The sequence below is a fragment of the Bufo gargarizans genome, chromosome 5, assembly GCF_014858855.1.
Source record: "Bufo gargarizans isolate SCDJY-AF-19 chromosome 5, ASM1485885v1, whole genome shotgun sequence".
In the NCBI taxonomy this organism is placed as follows: Eukaryota; Metazoa; Chordata; class Amphibia; order Anura; family Bufonidae; genus Bufo; species Bufo gargarizans.
In genome coordinates, this window is record NC_058084.1 from 324,547,496 (window position 1) to 324,568,206 (window position 20,711).

General features: G+C 42.2%; 1 protein-coding gene across 1 annotated transcript in view; it reads left to right on the forward strand.

Annotated features, from left to right (window-relative positions):
- LOC122938781 (N-acetyllactosaminide beta-1,6-N-acetylglucosaminyl-transferase-like) overlaps positions 1 to 18,600 on the forward strand; it is a 119,548-nt gene extending 100,948 nt beyond the window's left edge. Inside the window, 2 exon segments of the mRNA XM_044294544.1 lie at positions 3,316 to 3,405; positions 13,808 to 18,600. Coding sequence (XP_044150479.1) covers positions 3,316 to 3,405; positions 13,808 to 13,998 — 281 coding nt within the window. The 3' untranslated portion in view covers positions 13,999 to 18,600.
- The last annotated feature ends 2,111 nt before the right edge of the window (positions 18,601 to 20,711 follow it).

Consider the following 20,711-nt stretch of genomic DNA (forward strand, 5'->3'; position numbering starts at 1 on the left):
TTATGCAAATGAGCCTCTAGGAGCAAAAGGGGCGTTGCCGTTACACCTAGAGGCTCTGCTCTCTTTGCAACTGCAGCGTCCTCTCCTCTTTCATTGGCTTGGCCAGGCGTGATGACGTTTTCACTTTCCTCAGCAATGCGGGCCATAGGAACGTGAGACCAACACAGATGCCTTCAGCTGCCAAGCGCACATGTAACAGGTCTCAGGTCAGCCAGATTCATAGGTACAAATCTCTTGACATATGGCCTTTAACAAGTGTAATTTCATATCAAATGTATTTTTTTGGTCATTCAGTGAATTTCACCCAAGAGTCTTTTCATTCAATATAGCCTTCCAATTTCTTAAACTTTGGTCTGTAATATCCTGATTGTCAGTTATGCTGATTATTTTATATATTTTGGACAGCAATCCTGTTGTTGGATTATTTGGCATTCAGTAGGTTCCACAAAGTATGCTTTGCCTTTTTGATCCACATGACGCCACTCGTGAAATAATCATTTCAACTCAACTCCTTAAAAAAACTTCAGGTTTCCCCTTTAAATTACATTTTTTATTGTATCCATATCAATGCTTCTCTCCCATATTATTTGTAAATGCTCAGATTAATGCCTCCTTCACACGTCTGATGAAATCCGTGATATGATGGTCAGTGATGTATGCGTGAAGGTCCATGAAGGACATTTTTTTCCTCTATGTTCGTCATCTGTGTTTCACGGACACTGTACAGCTGAAAATTCATTTTCATAGCATCTCCTCCTAATGGTCGGTGAAACATGGATGGGATCAGTGTATAATGGGCATGATGGATCTGTGAACATGGACAAAATAGAGCATGCTTTCATGTAAAAGACCATGGACCTCCGGACCGTGCTAAAACAAGGATGTGTGAATAAACTCATTAAAATGAATGTTTACATGTACTGTCCGTGGACAACAAGTACAGCCCACGTCTGTGAATCACTGACGTCTGAACGAGGCATAAAGCTCACAATCTAATATCCCTATCTCACACACATACACCCAAGAGTTGCCCTTGGTCAGATCAGAGCTCAGCGCTAAAGGCAGCAAAAAATAAATGTTTCCTAGGTCAATAGATCTTCATATTTGCATACTATTGCATACCTCATTTTACCTGTTCAATATCTTATGGGTCTGCAGCCCAAAATGCCATGGTGTTATAGATTCCAGAATCCTGGCACAGAGTAACTTAACCTTTCACTAAAATTTTAATAATCCTTTATTAGAATGTCCCTAAATGCCCTAAGTTTTAAGGGAATGGTGCACTTTAGGTAGAGGCATGTCTAATAAAAATAGAAAATCCATTAATAAAGTATATTAGAAAAACGTTTATTAGGGCATTAGGGACATCTTATTTAAAGGTTTAGTTACTCTTTAAATCTTACAATGCTATATTCTCTTTTTTTCCTGGAAGCAACAATTAGATAAACTAAGGCCTTATGTATACGGCCATGCAGGGACAGATTGGCCATAAACCTTACAGGGAAATTTCCTGGTGGGCCGATGCCCATGGGGCCATCTGGGCCCTCCTCACGGCCGGCCAGTGGAGGTTTTTGGGGATGTATTTTGTGCTGCTGGTGGCAGTATTTTGTGATGGACTGTCATATTTGGCTTTGATGGGATGGTATAATGTGCCACAATATGGTATTGCTGGCCCAGCCTTCCATCAATTTGGACCCAACTACAAAATGGGGTCACTTTTAGTATTTTTTCCAGGGCCACTTTAAGTTCCCAGTCCGCCCCTGTGGCCATGGATCCTTGACAAAACAGCTTCAGTGCATTTAGTTTCTTTCTCATTCCTATCAAGAGCTCACTTAAAGACCACTATTCTAAAACATAACCTTTAATTCATTAATAATAAAACCAATTCACCTATAATATACAATAAGGAAAGAAAAAATAAAAATAAATAAAGCAAAATTATATTCTGGTCTCATATGGTTGTAGGTAGTATAGGGTGTGGGGCAGTGTCCCTATTGATGTCCCTATCTCTGCCTCCCTGCCTACCAAACGTAATAGCCGCCCCGATAGGGGCAATCCCATGTCTCGTGCCTCCTAATAACCCTAGGATAGCCCTGACACGGGGACACTGCAGCTGATTTTCATCGGCGGACACCTCAGCAAACTCCTCTACTCCCTGTGGGACCCATAAAGCATCGGACACGGGCCGATCCTCATTAACGATAGGCACGCAAGTACAAAATATCTAACTAGGGTGCATTTTGCACCAGGTCATTCATGGCCATAACACACTGGCATGGTCGGGATTAAGGGTAAATTCTCTTTATCCACAATACACCGGCATGATTTATACTGAACTAACAGGTCCAATATTATCTTGTTTGAATTCATCTGAAACTAGATTTAATTATTGGAGTGTACTCATAGGTGAAATATCATCATAGGCGGAGGAGAGTCTTGGCATAATATATATGTTGGACATACTTTTGGTCATCATAGTATAGAGCACAAACTGAGTTCTGATTAAGTTATCAGCTATCTAGCTGTCCGTTATCATCTTAATAACGGGTGCTGTGCTCCTGGTATCCGGTATTGTTTTGTCTGAGTTACAATCTTTGAGGTGACAGGTATCGTTGGTTTTCTGAGTGTCCCCTGAGGAGCCTGAAATCAACTAGGTGAAACGTGTAGGGACTGTTTAGGACATTCCTTAGTGTTTACTTTTTCATTTTTTGTTCCATTTTCTTCATATCACTATTCTTCCTTTGTTGTACATTATTGGGTGGTTCTTGTCACCCCATATGGAGCACTAAGTCTGTTTGTTATTTTTGGCAACTTATAGCAGTCCAGGTCTATATTTAAGGCCAATATTCCATACTGCTGGAATATATCCCAGTGTCAGGGCTATCCTAGGGTTATTAGGAGGCATGAGACACATTTATCAGCCTCTACTGCAGTTTTCTGGCGTAGAAGAACATTGGAATCTATGCCAGCCAGGGGCTGTTTCAGTTCAGGCAAAACGGACTGCCGGATTCTGCGCCTAATTTATGCCTCGTCATAAATCAGGCACAGCCTCTGGCAGCGCACCTGGTTATCACAGCCCAGAGTACGCTGCCAGGCTATGATAAATCTGTCCCATAGACTTTCTTAGGGCAGTACACTACAGGGCAGATCACAGCCAAACAGAGACAATGGACTGCATGTAAAAGTAGACCTTCAACATATTTGCATCCTGATAACAGCTAGATAATATTGTAATAGTTAAACTCTTACAGGTGTGACTTCTTTTCATAACCTACTTAAACAATTATGATTTTATATTTATTCTTTGAACCATAGATGTGCCGGGATCGATGCCAGATGCGCAATGGGAAGGTGATCTCAGAGCAATTAAGTGGAACGACATGACTAACCACGGAGGCTGCCATGGTAATGTAATTGGTATTATTCTTATTATTACAGCAATAGCTAATGTATTCAGGTAGACAGGACAGCATTACCATTTTTCTGTAAAATATTTTACATGTTGAAATTGCTGTAAAGTTTCATTTGTTAAAGGGGTTATCCAAGACTATAAAATGTCCCCCATATGCCGGGCCCCTCACATTGAATATACTTACCTGGCTCAACGCTCCCTGTGCTGCTCCTGGTCCCCACACCGCTGCAGCTGCTTCTCCCTGTGCGCAGATGAAAACATCCGACGGGGGGGGGGGGGCAGCCAATGGCAGGCGGTGACGGCGACAAGCCTCCCTAGCATCGCGGGTGACGCTAGGGAGGCTTGTCCCCATCACCACCTGCCATTGGCTGCTCCCCCCCGACACTGAAGCAGCAGCTGCGATCTAGCGCAGGGCAAGAGAGCGCATCGGAGCATGAGATAATCCGATGCTAGCCTCAGGGATGCTGCCAGGGTGAAAATAAGGGTATGTCCGGGTTCAGCTCTGAACCCGGACAACCCCTTTAAAGGGAGCCTGTCATTCAGAAGCTACAGAATTGCATTGAGTTTTTTAAGTCTGGTACAAGTATCTGTATGTCTGTATATTGTGCCATTCCTTTATTATTTCTACTAGAAGTTATGAATTAATTGCTAGCAGTCTGCAGTAAGGGTACAGAGGGGAGGTAACCAGTTGAGGGGGGTGTACCTGCACAGTCTGAAAATAGCAGCACTGATTGGATAGAGTCAGACTGTGCAGGTACACCCCCCCAACTTGTTACCTCCCCTCTGTACCCTTACTGAAGGCTAATAGCAATTCATTCATAACTTCTTATAGAAATAATAAAGGAATGGCACAACATACATAAAAATAGATGCTCCAGAATTGTTATTACATGGGGAATGCATGAAGCTATTAAAACAGGCATGTCAGGAGAGGTGAAAGATCCTCTTTAAAGGGGTTATCTGCGATAAAATCTTGGATAAGCCCTTGAATTGTCTAAGAAAAAAAATGATGCTATACTTTTAGTGGGCCTAGGAAGAGCGAGTGGAGAATGGGAGTGGTAGTAGCTGTACAGTGACAGGAGGGTGCTCCCTTTCTTCCCTCAGGGCACACTCTGGTGTTGCTGTTCCTGCATAGTGGTGGTTGGGGTGCCCTTGTGTTAAGTGCTTTTGGCAGGGTGTATAGTAGGAGTGTGGAGGGAGATGGCCGGCGGATGGTGATTATCAGGCCAGTTGATATAAATAAATCTCTCTTTACTAAAGTGTAGAATAGGGGTAGAAGCATATGCAACAGTATCAGCATAGTTCCAAGCAAATCACAGTGCAGTTCATCCCCAACAGCAATGTATGGATAGCAGCAATGATGGGAATTGTGGTACTCCTCCTCTCTGTCTTTCTAAAATTTCTCTGCAGAACCATAGGCATGCAATTGAGGTTTTGGGTAGATGTTCTGTAATTGCTAGGCTGAGGTGTACAGATAGTCTCAAAGTGTGGGAGGGGGCGTTAGCAATATTCCTTCTCACAGTAGCAAAGTCTCTTTTCTCCAATAAGCGAACACAATTCTTTGCTGACTAACTCCAATGCATGGCCTTGTCGATTCTGGACCTTCTAGTTTCTTTTCTCTCTGGGGCACTTTTGTAGTAGAGTAGCTTCCTTGGGTAGCTAATGGTTCTCAGGCCTAGCTCTGAGGAGCTTGCACAAAATAGGTCTTCCATGTCTTCTTCAGCTAAGCACAGATTCTCAACTGACTGACAAACCAGGGGGCGCACCCAGGTCCAACTCCTGGCAACCTAAAGGTTTTGAGTCATAGTGTTAACCCTGACTTATCCATAATATGCTGTTAAGTATATAAATTCAATTAATCCAAACATTTCACTTAAAAATGTAACATAACAAATCTTTTGCAGTGACCCTGTTCTGAGGTACTGCATACTTATGTCCTTCTCCAGCACCTCTCTCTGCATTGTGGGTCCTCCTGCAGCTGCTCGTTTACAGGCTGCAGCTATATGTCTTGTGACTTCTGCAGACAATCACTGTCCTCAGCAGTATAGGTCAGCTTATAGATTAAGCTGACAATGGACAATAAAATTTCCTTACTGGTTCTATTAATTACACCAATTAGAGATACCTACAGTCAGGTCCATAAATAGTGGGACATCGACACAATTCTAACAATGGATTTGAAATGAAACAAACAAGATGTGCTTTAACTGCAGACTGTCAGCTTTAATTTGAGGGTATTTACATCCAAATCAGGTGACCGGTGTAGGAATTACAACAGTTTGCATACAGTACAGACCAAAAATTTGGACACACCTTCTCATTCAAAGAGTTTTCTTTATTTTCATGACTATGAAAATTGTAGATTCACAATGAAGGCATCAAAACTATGCATTAACACATGTGGAATTATATACATAACAAAAAAGTGTGAAACAACTGAAAATATGTCATATTCTAGGTTCTTCAAAGTAGCCACCTTTTGCTTTGATTACTGCTTTGCACACTCTTGGCATTCTCTTGATCAGCTTCAAGAGGTAGTCACCTGAAATGGTTTTCACTTCACAGGTGTGCCCTGTCAGGTTTAATAAGTGGGATTTCTTGCCTTATAAATGGGATTGGGACCATCAGTTGCGTTGTGGAGAAGTCAGGTGGATACACAGCTGATAGTCCTACTGAATAGACTGTTAGATTTTGTATTATGGCAAGAAAAAAGCAGCTAAGTAAGGCTACTTTCACACTAGCGTTCGATCGGATCCGTTCTGAACGGATCCGATCATATTAATGCAGACGGTGGCTCCGTTCAGAACGGATCCGTCTTCATTATATTGGCAAAAAAAAGCTAAGTGTGAAATTAGCCTGAGCGGATCCGTCCAGACTTTTACATTGAAAGTCAATGGGGGACGGATCCGTTTGAAGATTGAGCCATATTGTGGCACCTTCAAACGGATCCGTCCCCATTGACTTACATTGTAAGTCTGGACGGATCCGCACGGCCAGGCGGACACCCGAACGCTGCAAGCAGCGTTCAGGTGTCCGCCTGCTGAGCGGAGCGGAGGCTGAACGCCGCCAGACTGATGCAGTCTGAGCGGATCCGCATCCATTCAGACTGCATCAGGGCTGGACGGAAGCGTTCGGGTCCGCTCGTGAGCCCCTTCAAACGGAGCTCACGAGCGGACAGCCGAACGCTAGTGTGAAACTAGCCTAAAGAAAAATGAGTGGCCATCATTACTTTAAGAAATGAAGGTCAGTCAGTCTGAAAAATTGTGAAAACTTTGAAAGTGTCCCCAAGTGTAGTCACAAAAACCATCAAGCGCTACAAAGAAACTGGCTCACATGCGGACCGCCCCAGGAAAGGAAGACCAAGAGTCACCTCTGCTGCAGAGGATAAGTTCATCTGAGTCACCAGCCTCAGAAATCGCAGGTTAACAGCAGCTCAGATTAGAGACCAGGTCAATGCCACACAGAGTTCTAGCAGCAGACACATCTCTAGAACAACTGTTAAGAGGAGACTGTATGAATCAGGCCTTCATGGTAGAATATCTGCTAGGAAACCACTGCTAAGGACAGGCAACAAGCAGAAGAGACTTGTTTGGGCTAAAGAACACAAGGAATGGACATTAGACCAGTGGAAATCTGTGCTTTGGTCTGATGAGTCCAAATTTGAGATCTTTGGTTCCAACCACCGTGTCTTTGTGCGACGCAGAAAAGGTGAACGGATGGACTCTACATGCCTGGTTCCGACTGTGAAGCATGGAGGAGGAGGTGTGATGGTGTGGGGGTACTTTGCTGGTGACACTGTTGGGGATTTATTCAAAATTGAAGGCATACTGAACCAGCATGGCTACCACAGCATCTTGCAGCGGCATGCTATTCCATCCGGTTTGCGTTTAGTTGGACCATCATTTAATTTTCAACAGGACAATGACCCCAAACACACCTCCAGGCTGTTTAAGGGTTATTTGACCATGAAGGAGAGTGATGGGGTGCTGCGCCAGATGACCTGGCCTCCACAGTCACCGGACCTGAACCCAATCAAGATGGTTTGGGGTGAGCTGGACCGCAGAGTGAAGGCAAAAGAGCCAACAAGTGCTAAGCATCTCTGGGAACTCCTTCAAGACTGTTGCAAGACCATTTCAGGTGACTACCTCTTGAAGCTGATCAAGAGAATTCCAAGAGTGTGCAAAGCAGTAATCAAAGCAAAAGGTGGCTACTTTGAAGAACCTAGAATATGACATATTTTCAGTTGTTTCACACTTTTTTGTTATGTATATAATTCCATATGTGTTAATTCATAGTTTTGATGCCTTCAGTGTGAATCTACAATTTTCATAGTCATGGAAATAAAGAAAACTCTTTGAATGAGAAGGTGTGTCCAAACTTTTTGTCTGTACTGTATGTGCCTCCCACTTGTTAAGGAACCAAAAGTAATGGGACAATTGGCTTCTCAGCTGTTCCATGGCCAGGTGTGAAATGAATGGGTCTGCATCCGTGATGCAGAAGGGCCATGGAACGGGACCCGTGTATTGTGGATCTGCAAATGCAGTCCTCAATACGGGCACGGGCTTCACACGGTCGTGTGAACGAGCCCTTACAGAGACCCTATCCCTGAGGTACCTGTACAGTGAAAACCCCCAATAAGTGACCTCTTTTTGGAATGTACTCCGCCAACGTATTTATTAAAGAGTGACGTGAGCTGAAATGATTGAGCAGGTGATGGTTCAAAATGAAAATTGGAAGTTTTTTACATATATGGCACTTCAGGCCCAATAAGCTGTGCCCAGCTTGTGCCATCTAAGACATACCACACCCCTTAAATTGCTAGGTGGGTTCTACTAGGTGTAGAAATGCCATAAGGTCTCTTTCACACGAGCGGGTTTTCCGTCCAGATGCGATGCGTGTTACGAACGGATAGCATCCAGACTGAATTCTGACCCATGCATTTCAATGTGCACACTGATCATCTCTGTGTTCAGGAAAAATCTCAGCTTGTTCTATATTGCGTGTTTTTCACGCAGCCCTGGCCCCATAGAAATAAATGGGGCTTGCGTTTAAAAAAAAAACGGCATCCAGATGCAATCCAGACGCAATATGTTTTTCATTGATGGTTGCTAGGAGATGTGGAGTGTTTTTCTTCAGTTTTTCTTCAAGTGCATGAAATATTTATCAAAAACTGATTGCACCCACGTGGAAAAAATTGAAACATGGATCGCAACCGCAGACAAACATGATTCAACTTGTGTGCAAAACCATCTGGTTTTATCCCGAACAGACTCCGATTCCGTATAGTTTGTGTGAAATAAGCCTAAATGTGGACGTAAACTACTGTTTGGATACACTGCAGGGTTCAGAAGGGAAAGACCACCTTTTAGCTTTTGCAACACACATTTTAATGGATTGGTTTAATGGCGCCATGTTGCTTTCCAACAGCCTCTGGGTACCAGTGCAACTATTTTCTGACAACAAATCGTTTTTATTTTTCTCTTGACGGAGCTCTGTGAGGGCTTATTTTTTGCAGGATCAGTTGCCATTATTATTGGTACTAATTTTGGTGCAAAGGATTTTTTGATCATTTTTTTAATTCGGTTTTTGGGATGCAGGGTAAAGAAAAGGCAGTGCACTGTGTGGGACACGTAACTTTATTCTGCTGGTCAGTACAAATACAGGGATACCAATTTTAGATACTTTTTATTTAACGTTTTGCTACTTTTACACAATTAAAGCATTTTTTTTTTTTTTTAAAGAATCACGTTTTTGAGGCACCATTTTCTGAGAGCTATATTTGTATTATTTTTCTGGTGATGGTCTTGTGTGGGAGTTAGTTTTTTGCAGGATGAGTTGATATTTTCATTGGTATTAATTTGGGGTACATAGGGTTTTTTGATCACTTGATAATAATCAGTTGAACAAAAAATGGATGTTCTGGAATGGTTTTTTATTTTTTTACGACATTCACCTGACGGGGTAGATATGTGATATTTTCAGAGAACAGGTAGTTATGGACACTGCACTACCAAATCTGTCTTTTTATTCAGTTTTACACAATAAAAGCATTGTTGAAAAAAGATTATATTTTTGTATCACCATTTTCTAAAAGAAATAGGGGCACATTTATTAGGACCAGCCTTTTAGATGCCGGTCTTAATAAGGCCCTGTGGATCCGCCGCAGTTAGGAAGAGGCACCGGCCTCTCCATAACTTCGGCGCATCCAGTTCTAAATGTAATACAGCTTCCTTGCTGTCTTACATTTAGACATTTTTTTATGCCTAAGGCCCCTTTCACACGGGCGAGTTTTCCGCTCAGGTGGAACGCATTGCACCCGCACTGAATTCGGACCCATTCATTTCTATGGGGCTGTGCCCATGAGCGAGATTTTCACGCATCACTTGTGCATTGCATGAAAAACGCATCAAGCTCTATATTGTGCGTTTTTCACGCAAAGCAGGCCCCATAGAAGTGAATGGGGCTGCGTGAAAATCGCAAGCATCCGGAAGCAAGTGCAGACGCGGTGCGATTTTCACTCATGGTTTCTAGGTGACGATCGGGATGGAGACCCGATCATTATTATTTTCCCTTATAACATGGTTATAAGGGAAAATAATAGCATTCTTAATACAGAATGCTAAGTAAATTAGGGATAGAGGGGTTAAAAAAATTAAATTAAAATTAAACTCACCTCATCCACTTGTTCGCGCAGCCCGGCTTGTCTTCTTTCTTCTTCTTTGATGACCTGGGAGGAAAAGGACCTTTGGTGAGGTCACTGTGATTTTCCCGCGACGCACCCGCATCCTATCCGGCCCTCACACGCAACGCCAGTGTGAAAGAGGCCCAAAACAGGTGGAGAAAATGGTAAATAAGATAGGACTGCCGGCCAGTCCCCTTCCCCACCCACGCCACGCACACTTTTTAAGACCTGTTGGGGGCAGGGAAAAGATTGAGGCGCAAAGGAAACTTTTCATGTATTTCTTAACCACATTTTTCAAAGACAAAGGTTACTTAAAAAAGCATAAATTAGTGATGCAAAGGTAGATCTACCCAGAGCAGATGTAAATAGAAATCCAGTGAGACAAATCCAAATACACCAGATTTATTATTAATTTATTAACTATTCTTCCCATTTTAATAAATCAGGTGCAGTTCATTCCAACTGCCCTCTCCCATTTCATTAGTACAGAACACATTATTAATATCATTATTAATAAATATGGACCACAATTATTAACTTTCATCCATTTTCAGGTTGACTGATACGTTATTTGGCCATGCTGGGAGTTGTAGTTTAACAACAGCTGGAGCTCAGAGCATTAACCTATCATGCTACTGCAATAAAATGAAATCTGACAAACTCAGCTCTGCTGCATCCTGACACTTTTTTCTGCTTTTTAATAGAATAGCTGTTTGAAAGGCAGTAGTTCTTGAGTTGCTTCCTGTACATGTATGTACAGGACACGTATTACACTGGTGCTTACGTACAATGGAAGAAACATTTGTCATTGTGAATATCTTCTTTCATCCTATGAATATTAATGGGAAAATGACTGTACATTTCATCATCTGAGATTCCTCTGTTGTATCTCCATAGCAGTGTAGACATCAGGGGAATAATCCGATATGTCTTCAGGAGACCTTGCGTATGTGTTTATGGTGAGCCGGCATCAGGGGGATAACTGCTGTGCATTATTTTGTGTAACCTGTGTCCTAGTGCAAACCAAACAATATTCTATATAGCCACCGCCAGGAATTATAATAGGGCACCTGCTCCTAAAATAATCACATCTATTGTGACATTATTAAAGCGATTTTCTTACCAGGAACATTGAAGAGGAAGTAGATACAGTTGAATACCATAGTGAGGCAGGAAGCCATCTGCTCCCTGCTCCACCATTCCCCAGCCTTTGCTCTCCAGCATGCTGGATGCGGTGACATCATTGCACCTGCTGTATTGCATTGGAGAGCACAGGCCAGGGGATGATCTGCTTCACTTATTGGGGGAACAGGGCTAGGTCAGTATTACTTTTTTATTCTATTCAAACTACAATGGCTTCACTATTTGATGGGGCATAAAGGGGGAAACACTATTGGAAGAGGCGCACTAGGAGGACAACTGTAATGTAACAGGGCAGCACTATTGAAAGGCGGACACTAAAGGGGCAGCACTATTGTGAAGGGATAGTAAGGGGGCAGCACTCTTGTGAGGGGGCATTAGGGGGGCAGCATTATTGTGACGGGACCACTAAGGGGGCAGCCCTGTTGTAAGGTGGACACCAAAGGGGCTGCTATGTGTTCTGCTGATACTGTCCAGCCTTCAGCTTTTCAGAAGCTAGGAGGTGCGTATCTTGGCATATTGCCATCAGTGTATATACAGGGAAAAATTTCTTCAAAATTCTATTGGGCTTTTCCTCAGTTATATTGTTTCTGGGGAGCTTGGCAACAATAAATATGACTGCCATTTGACCATCCAGGTTCTTTAGCTTCCAGCATGGCAGATCTGTCAGCCCTGATATGACAATGTGATTCTGTATATCAAGGTATACACTTTTCTGCATATGAGCATGTTTGAGATCGGTATTGAACAGATCCGATACGTTGCCTAGAATATTCTGTGGACCACTGTTGAAGTTTTGTGTGACTTGTAGATGTCAATTAAAACAAAAAGTGTAACTCATACCATGTTCTGGGTAATAGAAGCATTTCCTAATGCTGCGGCACACTGAGCCATACGGACTGAAATGGGTGGGTTGTACTGCAGACACAATTTTAAAAGGAGTCTATAAAAAACAGATTCATTTTCCATTCTTGCTATAATTATAATTTTTATATATATATATATATATATATATATATATAAAAACAACCGTTAGATTAGCGATTCTTAGTCAAGGTTCCTAGGAACATGGTGGTTCCCCAGAACACCAAGCTTCTTCAAAGCAGAAGTGAGATCTGGGGTTTCCTTAGAGTCCTACCTTGGAGCCGACAACCCCTGGGGTCCTAACTGTGCTACTGAACCTTAAAAAGTCCTACTTACCTGTCCATGGTCCCTCTGCTACTCCATTGCCTGCTGTTTCAAGTCCCCGCAGGGCCAGGAGGCGGTTTGGTCCCTTGACCACTGTGGCTAATCACAGCCCTCAGCCTCATGTTGGCTTAAACGGTACCTCTCAGCAATGACATAGTGTTCAAGCTGCTGTGACCGCTGAGGCCTGTGGCTGGCTGCAGCAGTCACAGGAGTAAGCTACTTCCTTGGCCAGCAGGGACTGGAAGCAGCAGGGAACAGAGCAGCAATGCCACTGTGGACAGGTGAGTGAAGTTTTTTATGTTTAGTTTTATAGGTTAGGACCCCAGAGGTTGTCTGTTCCAAGGCTGAACAACCAATTTAACCCCTTCCTGACCTGCAGTGTACATGTATGGTTTTGGCTAGGACTTAAAAAATGGCGCCTGCTTTCAAACGGAGCGGAGGCCATAGCATAGCACCTGAGGGAGCAAAAACTTGAAAATGTACACTTCCTGGTGCTCTCTGCCACCCCCCGGCAGAAACATATTGTATTTCTCATACACTCCGATGCATTGCTTGTCTGATGAGTCTAATGATTGCTTATTATAGTTCCCTATGGGCATTATAAAAAAGTATTTAAAAAAAATTCACCCCCATTTCCCCAAAATTTAAATATAAATATGTAAAGAATAAGAAATATACACATCATGGGCATCGCTGTGTGTAAAATTGCTTGTGCTATTAAAATGTAAAAAATATTTAACCCATATAACAAACGGTGAAACGGAAAAAAAAGTCCAAATAGCCAATTCGACGTTTTTTGGTCACTTCACCTCCCACAAAATGTTTTTAATAAAAAGTAATCAAAAAGCCAAAACACCCCTAAATGGTATCAATGGGAAGTACAGATTGCTCTGCAAAAAAATTAGCCCTTACAAAGCTCCGTACACAGAACCACAAAAAAGTTATAGAGGTCAGAATATTAGGTGAAAAGAAAAAAAAAATTCTTTAAAAAGTCTTTATTTTTTTTTCAAATATTAAAACACATGAAACACTATACATATGTAGTATCACCGTAATCGTACTGACCTGGAAAATGAAAGTAACTGGACATTTTACCATATAGGGAACGCCGTAAAAGCGTTTTGTTTTTCCAAATTCCCCCCATTTGGAATTTTTCTTCCAGCTACCCGCTACATCGCATGCAGTTTTAAATGGTGGAATTTGAAAGAGCAACCTGTCCCGCAAAAAAACCAAGCCCTCATGACTATGTGAAGTTATGGCAGGGGATGAAAAAGAAAAAAAAACTCTGGGGCTGAAAGGGTTAAATATATTGAAAAAATTGTAATCTTTGAGCAATCCATGAAAAAAATATTATATTTACCTACCTCTTTAACTGTCTTTCCCAGGACATTTTATACGAGATATCTGCATCTATGGAACTGGGGACCTGCAATGGTTAATGAATTCCAACAGCATTTTTGCCAACAAGTTTGAACTGAAATCTTACCCACCGACATTGGAATGCCTAGAACTGAAGATCAGAGAGCGGGCTCTAAATCAGAGTGAGGTCACCAGGCTGCCTGACTGGTACTTGTAAGCAGAACACTGTGCCTCCAAAAAACAGCAGGAAGAATTGATAGATGTGCTCTACCATGGAAAAGCAGCGAAAAGTAAACTTTTTCCTAACAACTGTCCTTAAAAGGCAATTTGAGCCCAAGAAGCAGATATCATGAAGCAACGTCTTCTTCTCCAGAAATGAGTAATTAGCCAAAGCGCATATATCATTTTTTTTTCCAGTAAAAAGTTATTAGTATGCGTTGCTGCTATTCCCTGGAAACGAATGACATCATAGTCACATACTGATGGTGTTGCACGGTAGACAAAGGACAAAATGAAGCCAACATAGGGTTAATAAAATCTCCAACTTCAGAGTACAACAAAAGCTGTGAACCACTAATCCATCTCTTCCATCAAAAAGGAAGATCTCCGACAACACTGCTGGTTGGTTGTTGTCAGCAACATGTTTTAAAAAAAAAAATTTAATAAAAATAAAAGGTTCTTTAGGACTAGAAAAATATGGCGGCCTTATTCCAAAATGGCACCACCCCTGTCCATGGGTTGCGTCTAGTACTGTAGCTTAGCTCCATTAAAGTAAATGAGGCTGATCTGAAATACCGCATACAACCTGGGGGGAGGTGTGGTGCTATTTTTTGACTAAAGTAGCCATGTTTTTGTAGTCCCAGAAAACCTCTTTGAGTTATTGTGTGACCCAAACTACTGTCACCATTGTAAACTGTCTGTATCTTCATGTTACAATGGTCAAGGAAGGTCTATTGTGGGGTGAAGTGATTGGAGAAGAAGTAGTACTCCTTTACAGACCTCTTTATACTGTGGTCAAGTCACAAAGAGGGACCCTGACAATAATTCTGCATGCTGTATCTTTGGTCCTGGCGTCTATGATTAAATATTACATTTATCTATTCCTCATACAATGCAATCATTTAAAGGGGTTATCCAGGTTCAGAGCTAAACCCAGACATACCCCCTTCTTCACCCAGGTAGCCCCTCTGACTTGAGCATTTCATGCTCCTATGCTCTCCCTTGCCCTGTGCTGTATCACGCAGGGCGAGGGCTCTTTTATTTATATTTTTACGCTGCTAGGCGGAGGCTTCAACCTAGCAATGTTCCCAGTGACATCATCGGCTGTGATGGGTGGGCATTAGCGCTGTTTTACAGGCTAGGGCAGCTCTAAAGCCCACACATTAGTACCATCCCCGGGCTCACTGCTAGGCTAAAGCCTCCGCCTAGCATTCCCATACAAAGACCCGGTACGTCACCGGATCTGCTGGAAAAGCCCTTGTCCTGCGCGATTCAGTTCAGGGCAGGGCATGAAATGCTCCACTCAAAGGGGCCTAGGTGAAGAAGAGGTTATGCCCGGGTTCAGCTCTGAAAATGCTCCTGTGTTGAAATATTGCTGTTGCATACTTGTTATGGTGCCCCCTGCTGGTCTTTTCTTTCTCTCTCAATCAGAACATCAAAGCTTTGTTAATGCATTTGAAGCCAGGCACCTGTGTGTCCATCACACGACCACTTTTAGCCACTGGAGTTAAACTATTTAAAGAGGACCTGTCCCCACTCCTGACATGTCTGTTTTAGTAACTACTGTACTTGCATTCCCCACTAAACAGCCATGTCAGGAGAGGTGACAGGTCATCAGTAGAGATTTCTAAAGAACCATGAGGGACTGGTAGAGAACATATACTGGTAAAATGTACAGCTTTTAATTAAAATTAGTTTAATAAACAATACCAGTTATTTTGCTGAAACTAGAATACCCTTTTAAATTTCTCCCAGTCAGACAAAAATGAGAAGATTGCAAAAGCAAAAATGTAGAGTTAGTCGAAAAACATGTAAAACATGTTGAACTAGAGCAAGAGACGTTGTCAAATTGTGTCACTTAAAGCCAATGTTATGTAAATCAGCAGGACAACATCTATGTAGGCAACACCTATCTGTTTATTATGGTACATACTGTACATATAGTGAACAGATTCTATAGATACCTATGAATTCATTTCATCTTTTGCAAAAGTACAAAGGGGGAGATTTATCTCCCTTGCTCCTGAAAAGTGGCATTAAAAAGTCGCAAACTCTGAATTTTTTTAACTGCAACTTTTTAAAAAATGTTTTGCATCTCTCCGTTTTTTTGCCACTCGTGCCACAAATGGAGCAGCCGCGACTAATTTATCTTCATTAAGGCCAATTTTCTGGCACAAATGAAGTCAGACATGTACAGCAGCTCTGAGCTGTCGTAGATTTCTGTCTAGACGCATGTGCCTAATTTAGGACGTGGCCTGAGCGTCGTCATAAATTAGGCGTACTCCACCGGCAGTGCAGGGGATATCAAGACAGGCACAGAAAGCACCAGTGTTGTGAACCTCCCCCAGAGTACTGTATGTACTTATGTCGATGCTTTTAGATCTTTCCTAGGGCTCATGCACATAAAACGTATATTTTCGGTTGGTATCTAATACGCATTTTTTGCGGGTCGGATGCAGACCCATTCACTTCAATGGGGCCGCAAAAGATGGGGACAGCACATCATGAGCTGTCCATATCCGTATATCCGTTCCATGGCACTAGCAAAAAAAAATAGAACATGTCCTATACTTTTCCATATTACGGATAAGGACAGGGCTGTATTATAGATGGCAGGACATTCTGTTCTGCAAAATGCGCACCGTAAAAACAGCTACGTCAGTGTGCATGAGCCCTTAAAGCGTATCTATCACCAGACAGAGCTCTTTATTACAGAACTCCTTTAGGCCAGGTTCACACACGCTGGTTGTTGGATGTGACTGAAATTCCACCCACTCGCAGCCACCAATAGGCGCACAATTTTGCAGGGAAAGCCACGGTCTTACTTTCAGAATCATGGGTGGGCAGTGTTTCCTCCGCATGAAGCAACTTCCTGGTGTAAACCCAGTCTTAAAGGGAATGTGTTATCAGAAAATGACCTATTGTTTAAATCAAGTTTTTATGTTAAACATGTATTTTTAGAATTTTTGAGATAATTTTAGGTATTTTTTTAAAATATTGATAGCAACATAAAAATTATGCAGTTTTTGCACTGGCCACGAGGACTAAAATATGTCAAGATTTTCTGTTTTTTGACAGCAGCCCCATGGGCTATAGACACAGTAGACTGGAGGCAGGGTCGGACTGGCCCACCAGAGCACCAGAGGGTCCTCCGCTGGGCCCAACTCTGATAATAATGGACCCTAAAAAAGGCCCTTAAGGTCCTGTATACACAGAGTGTGTGCCCTCAGAATCATTACCTCTGGGGGTTCAATGGACTTCAGTCCGACGCTGACTGGAGGTTAACTCATTAACTTCCATGGGAGATTTTTCTAGGCATGTTGTGTGACCTGTGCAGAGATCAGGAGGGAGTAGATAAGCTGTGATATCACTTTTTGCGAATTGTGGATCCTGTTATCTATACAAAAGTGATAGCTGTCTATAATTCTGCTTGTAATAATAATCCAATAGCTTCTGAAAAGTTACCTGAACAAAACAGAAGGTCTAAACTCTATTATTAGGCCATTCTAAAAAATGTTGAACATAAAAATTAGATTTAAACAATAGGTCATTTTTTGATGGCACATTCCCTTTAACATATAGCATTCTAGTACAATGAAGATAATAGGTGTACCTGCACTAAGTTAGGCGCCCCACAATTTCCAAATGAGTCTGGGCAGCCAGAAGAGCCCTCTTGGCCAGTAACAAATGACAAGAGGACTCCCTTGCCTGCATTAACCTACAGACAGAGTACTTTTTGCAATCTTATCGACATCCTAAAATTGCAATTACCTGTAATAATTGTTTCAATATAAGTTAATCTGAAATGTTAAGACATTGGCCCTGATATAGGCCCCATGCAGATGATAGTATCCTTATTTCGATCTGCAAATCACAGATCTGCAAATATGGTTATATTTCATGTGCATTCCATATTTTTCTCACTCCCATCCATAGAAATAGCTATTCTCATCCACAATGCAGTCCAGAATAGGATCTGCAGTATAATTTCTGTAACAGCCAAACGGATCCGCAAAAAATACTTATAAATGCGTGGCCCTATAGAAATGAATCCACAAAATATCTGGATAGCACATGCATGAAAAATATGGTCGTGTGCATGAGGTCTTCGGATGAGTTAGACATGGTAGACAAGTAGCACGTTCGGGAACTCCAGTCTTGATCACCCTGCGCTGGAGTGGGATGCTCCTAATGCATTAAAAGGCATTCATTCCTCTTAATAAATTATTCACATCTTTGAAACTTCGGGCGCCAGAAACTCAAATCTACGAAAGTGAGGTTTGAGCTATAACTTACACCATATCAAAATGGGTTATTACCTTATATGTAACCTTTGCATTTAGTGGTATGAGAGTGTTGCTCTATTCTTTTTTTCTTTATCGTGTTGTGCAGGAAGTTTTTAGCCTTTTTTGTGTTTTTATTTGTCTTTGGTCCCTACTTCTGCATCAAAAGTTCAGAAGCATCACAGCACAGGTATAAATAGTAGATATGAAGAAAGACTTCAAAGAGCACTGTAAAAGACACTGATTGTTAAAGGGGTTGTCTGGGTTCAGAGCTTTTTTTTACCGCAGCAGCCCCCCTGACTTGAGCATCGGAGCAGTTCATGCTCCGATGCTCTCCTTTGCCCTGGGCTAAATCGCGCAGGTCAAAGGAATTTTTTGGAGATCCGTGACGTACCGGGCTCTCCATGGGGCTGCCAGGAAGCCCGGTGACATCACCGGCACTGACGGGCGGGATTTAGCGCTGCCCTAGCCAGTAAAACGGCTAGGGCAGCGCTAAAGGCTAGGGCAGCGCTAAAGCCCGCCCATCAGAGCCGGTGACATCACCGAACACACTGCCGGGCGGAAGTTTCCACCCGGCAATGTGTTATTGAAAACAAAATAGACCTTGCCCTGCACGATTTAGCGCAGGGCAAGGGAGCGCATCGGAGCATGAGATGCTCCTATGCTAGCCTCAGCGGGGCTGCCTGGGTAAAAATAAGGGTATGTCTGGGTTCAGCTCTGAACCTGGACAACCCCTTTAATAAATCTCTCAGGTCATGGCGGAAACTAGAGCAGAAGTAACTGTGCAAGCAAGACCTATAAAACATGACATCAGCATAGCTATTATATTTAGTGCTGACGTACTCCACTAATGGCTAGACCTCGTGATATTATTGGGAAATATCAATGTAACTGCCCTTTCAATCAGTAACAATAGACTACTATGCAACAGACATTAAAATGGCATCTTTGCTAGGAATCATTTTCAAATGCACAGAATAGTCCATGATAATGGCAGCACCATCATGTCCCACACTGTAGACATTCATCACCTTATCAGCACAGCTACCTCTGCAGTTATTTCTAGAATTCCATATGAAACTGTATATTATCAGAATCCAATGTGATTAATAAATATTGAGTGGTTCTTCTCAGTCCAAGGCTACGTTCACAGAACCGTATCCATTTTGCAGTCTGCAAATCCAAATTTCCGCCCGCCCCATTGTCAAACAAATAGGACATGTTCTATAATTTGGGGCACATCTGTGTGCTGTCCACACTTTTTTGCAGCCCCTTAGAAATGAATGGGTCCGTGTCCGATCTACATACGATCATGTGAATGAAGTCTAAATGTATTTTTGTAAAATACCACATCCTGAGAGGGGGAAATGGTGTGGCATGACCCTTGGCAAGCTGTTTGCCTCTTCATTGCTACCTGCCCATCTCTATCTTTTAGGGCTCATGCACACGACCGTCTTTTGCGGTCCACACGGAGCCGCAAAAAATACAGATGACATCCGTGTGCATTCGGTTCTTTGCGGAATGGAACAGCTGGCACCTAATAGAGCAGTCCTATCCTTTTCCGTAATGCGGACAATAATAAGACATGTTCTATTTCCGTTTTTTTTGCGGACCCATTGAAATGAATGGTTCCGCATACTATCCGCAAAAAAAACAGAATGGACACGGAAAGAAAATACATTCATGCGCATGAGCGAACGGAAGGTGCTCCGTATGAATTCTGTTTCTGTATTTCCGTTCCGTTAAAAGATAGAACACGTCCTATTATTGCCTGCAAATCACGTTCCGTGGCTCCATTCAAGTCAATGGTTCCGCAAAAAAAACTGAATGCATACGGAATGCATCCGTATGTCTTCCGTATCCGTTCCATTTTTGCGGAACCATCTATTGAAAATTGTATGCCCAGCTCAATTTTTTTATGTACTTACCGTTTAAATATTATTGTATGCTTCCGTTTCCAATCCGTAAAAAAACTATCACAAACGGAACTGCAAAACGGAACGGAAGCGGAAACGCTACTGAAACAAAAAAACTGACCGCTCCTGATAGGCAGCCCCAGACCCTGTATAGAGACAATGCCTGCTACCACTCCATGAGGGAACTCTGGGCTGTCTTGAAACAATGCAGATTATGTAAATTATAATCCAGCCAATGTTTCCAGATGAACCTGAAATATAATGATCAGTATTTGTAACGTCATCAGGCAGGTTTTTATTTTCTTAGACCCTACCAAGATTCTCCAAAAAAATGAGTTATCCCTTTATTAGGGTCCCTACACCTATGGATATACTCAACATAAAAAAAACACCATACAGTATGTCTTTTTCCCAGAGCGTATGTGGCTTTTATGATAATTTAATGCGTGCAAAGTGTGGATGCCATTTTTTTGTTCAGGCATTTTTTCTACTAATAGAAGTCTAAAAAAAAT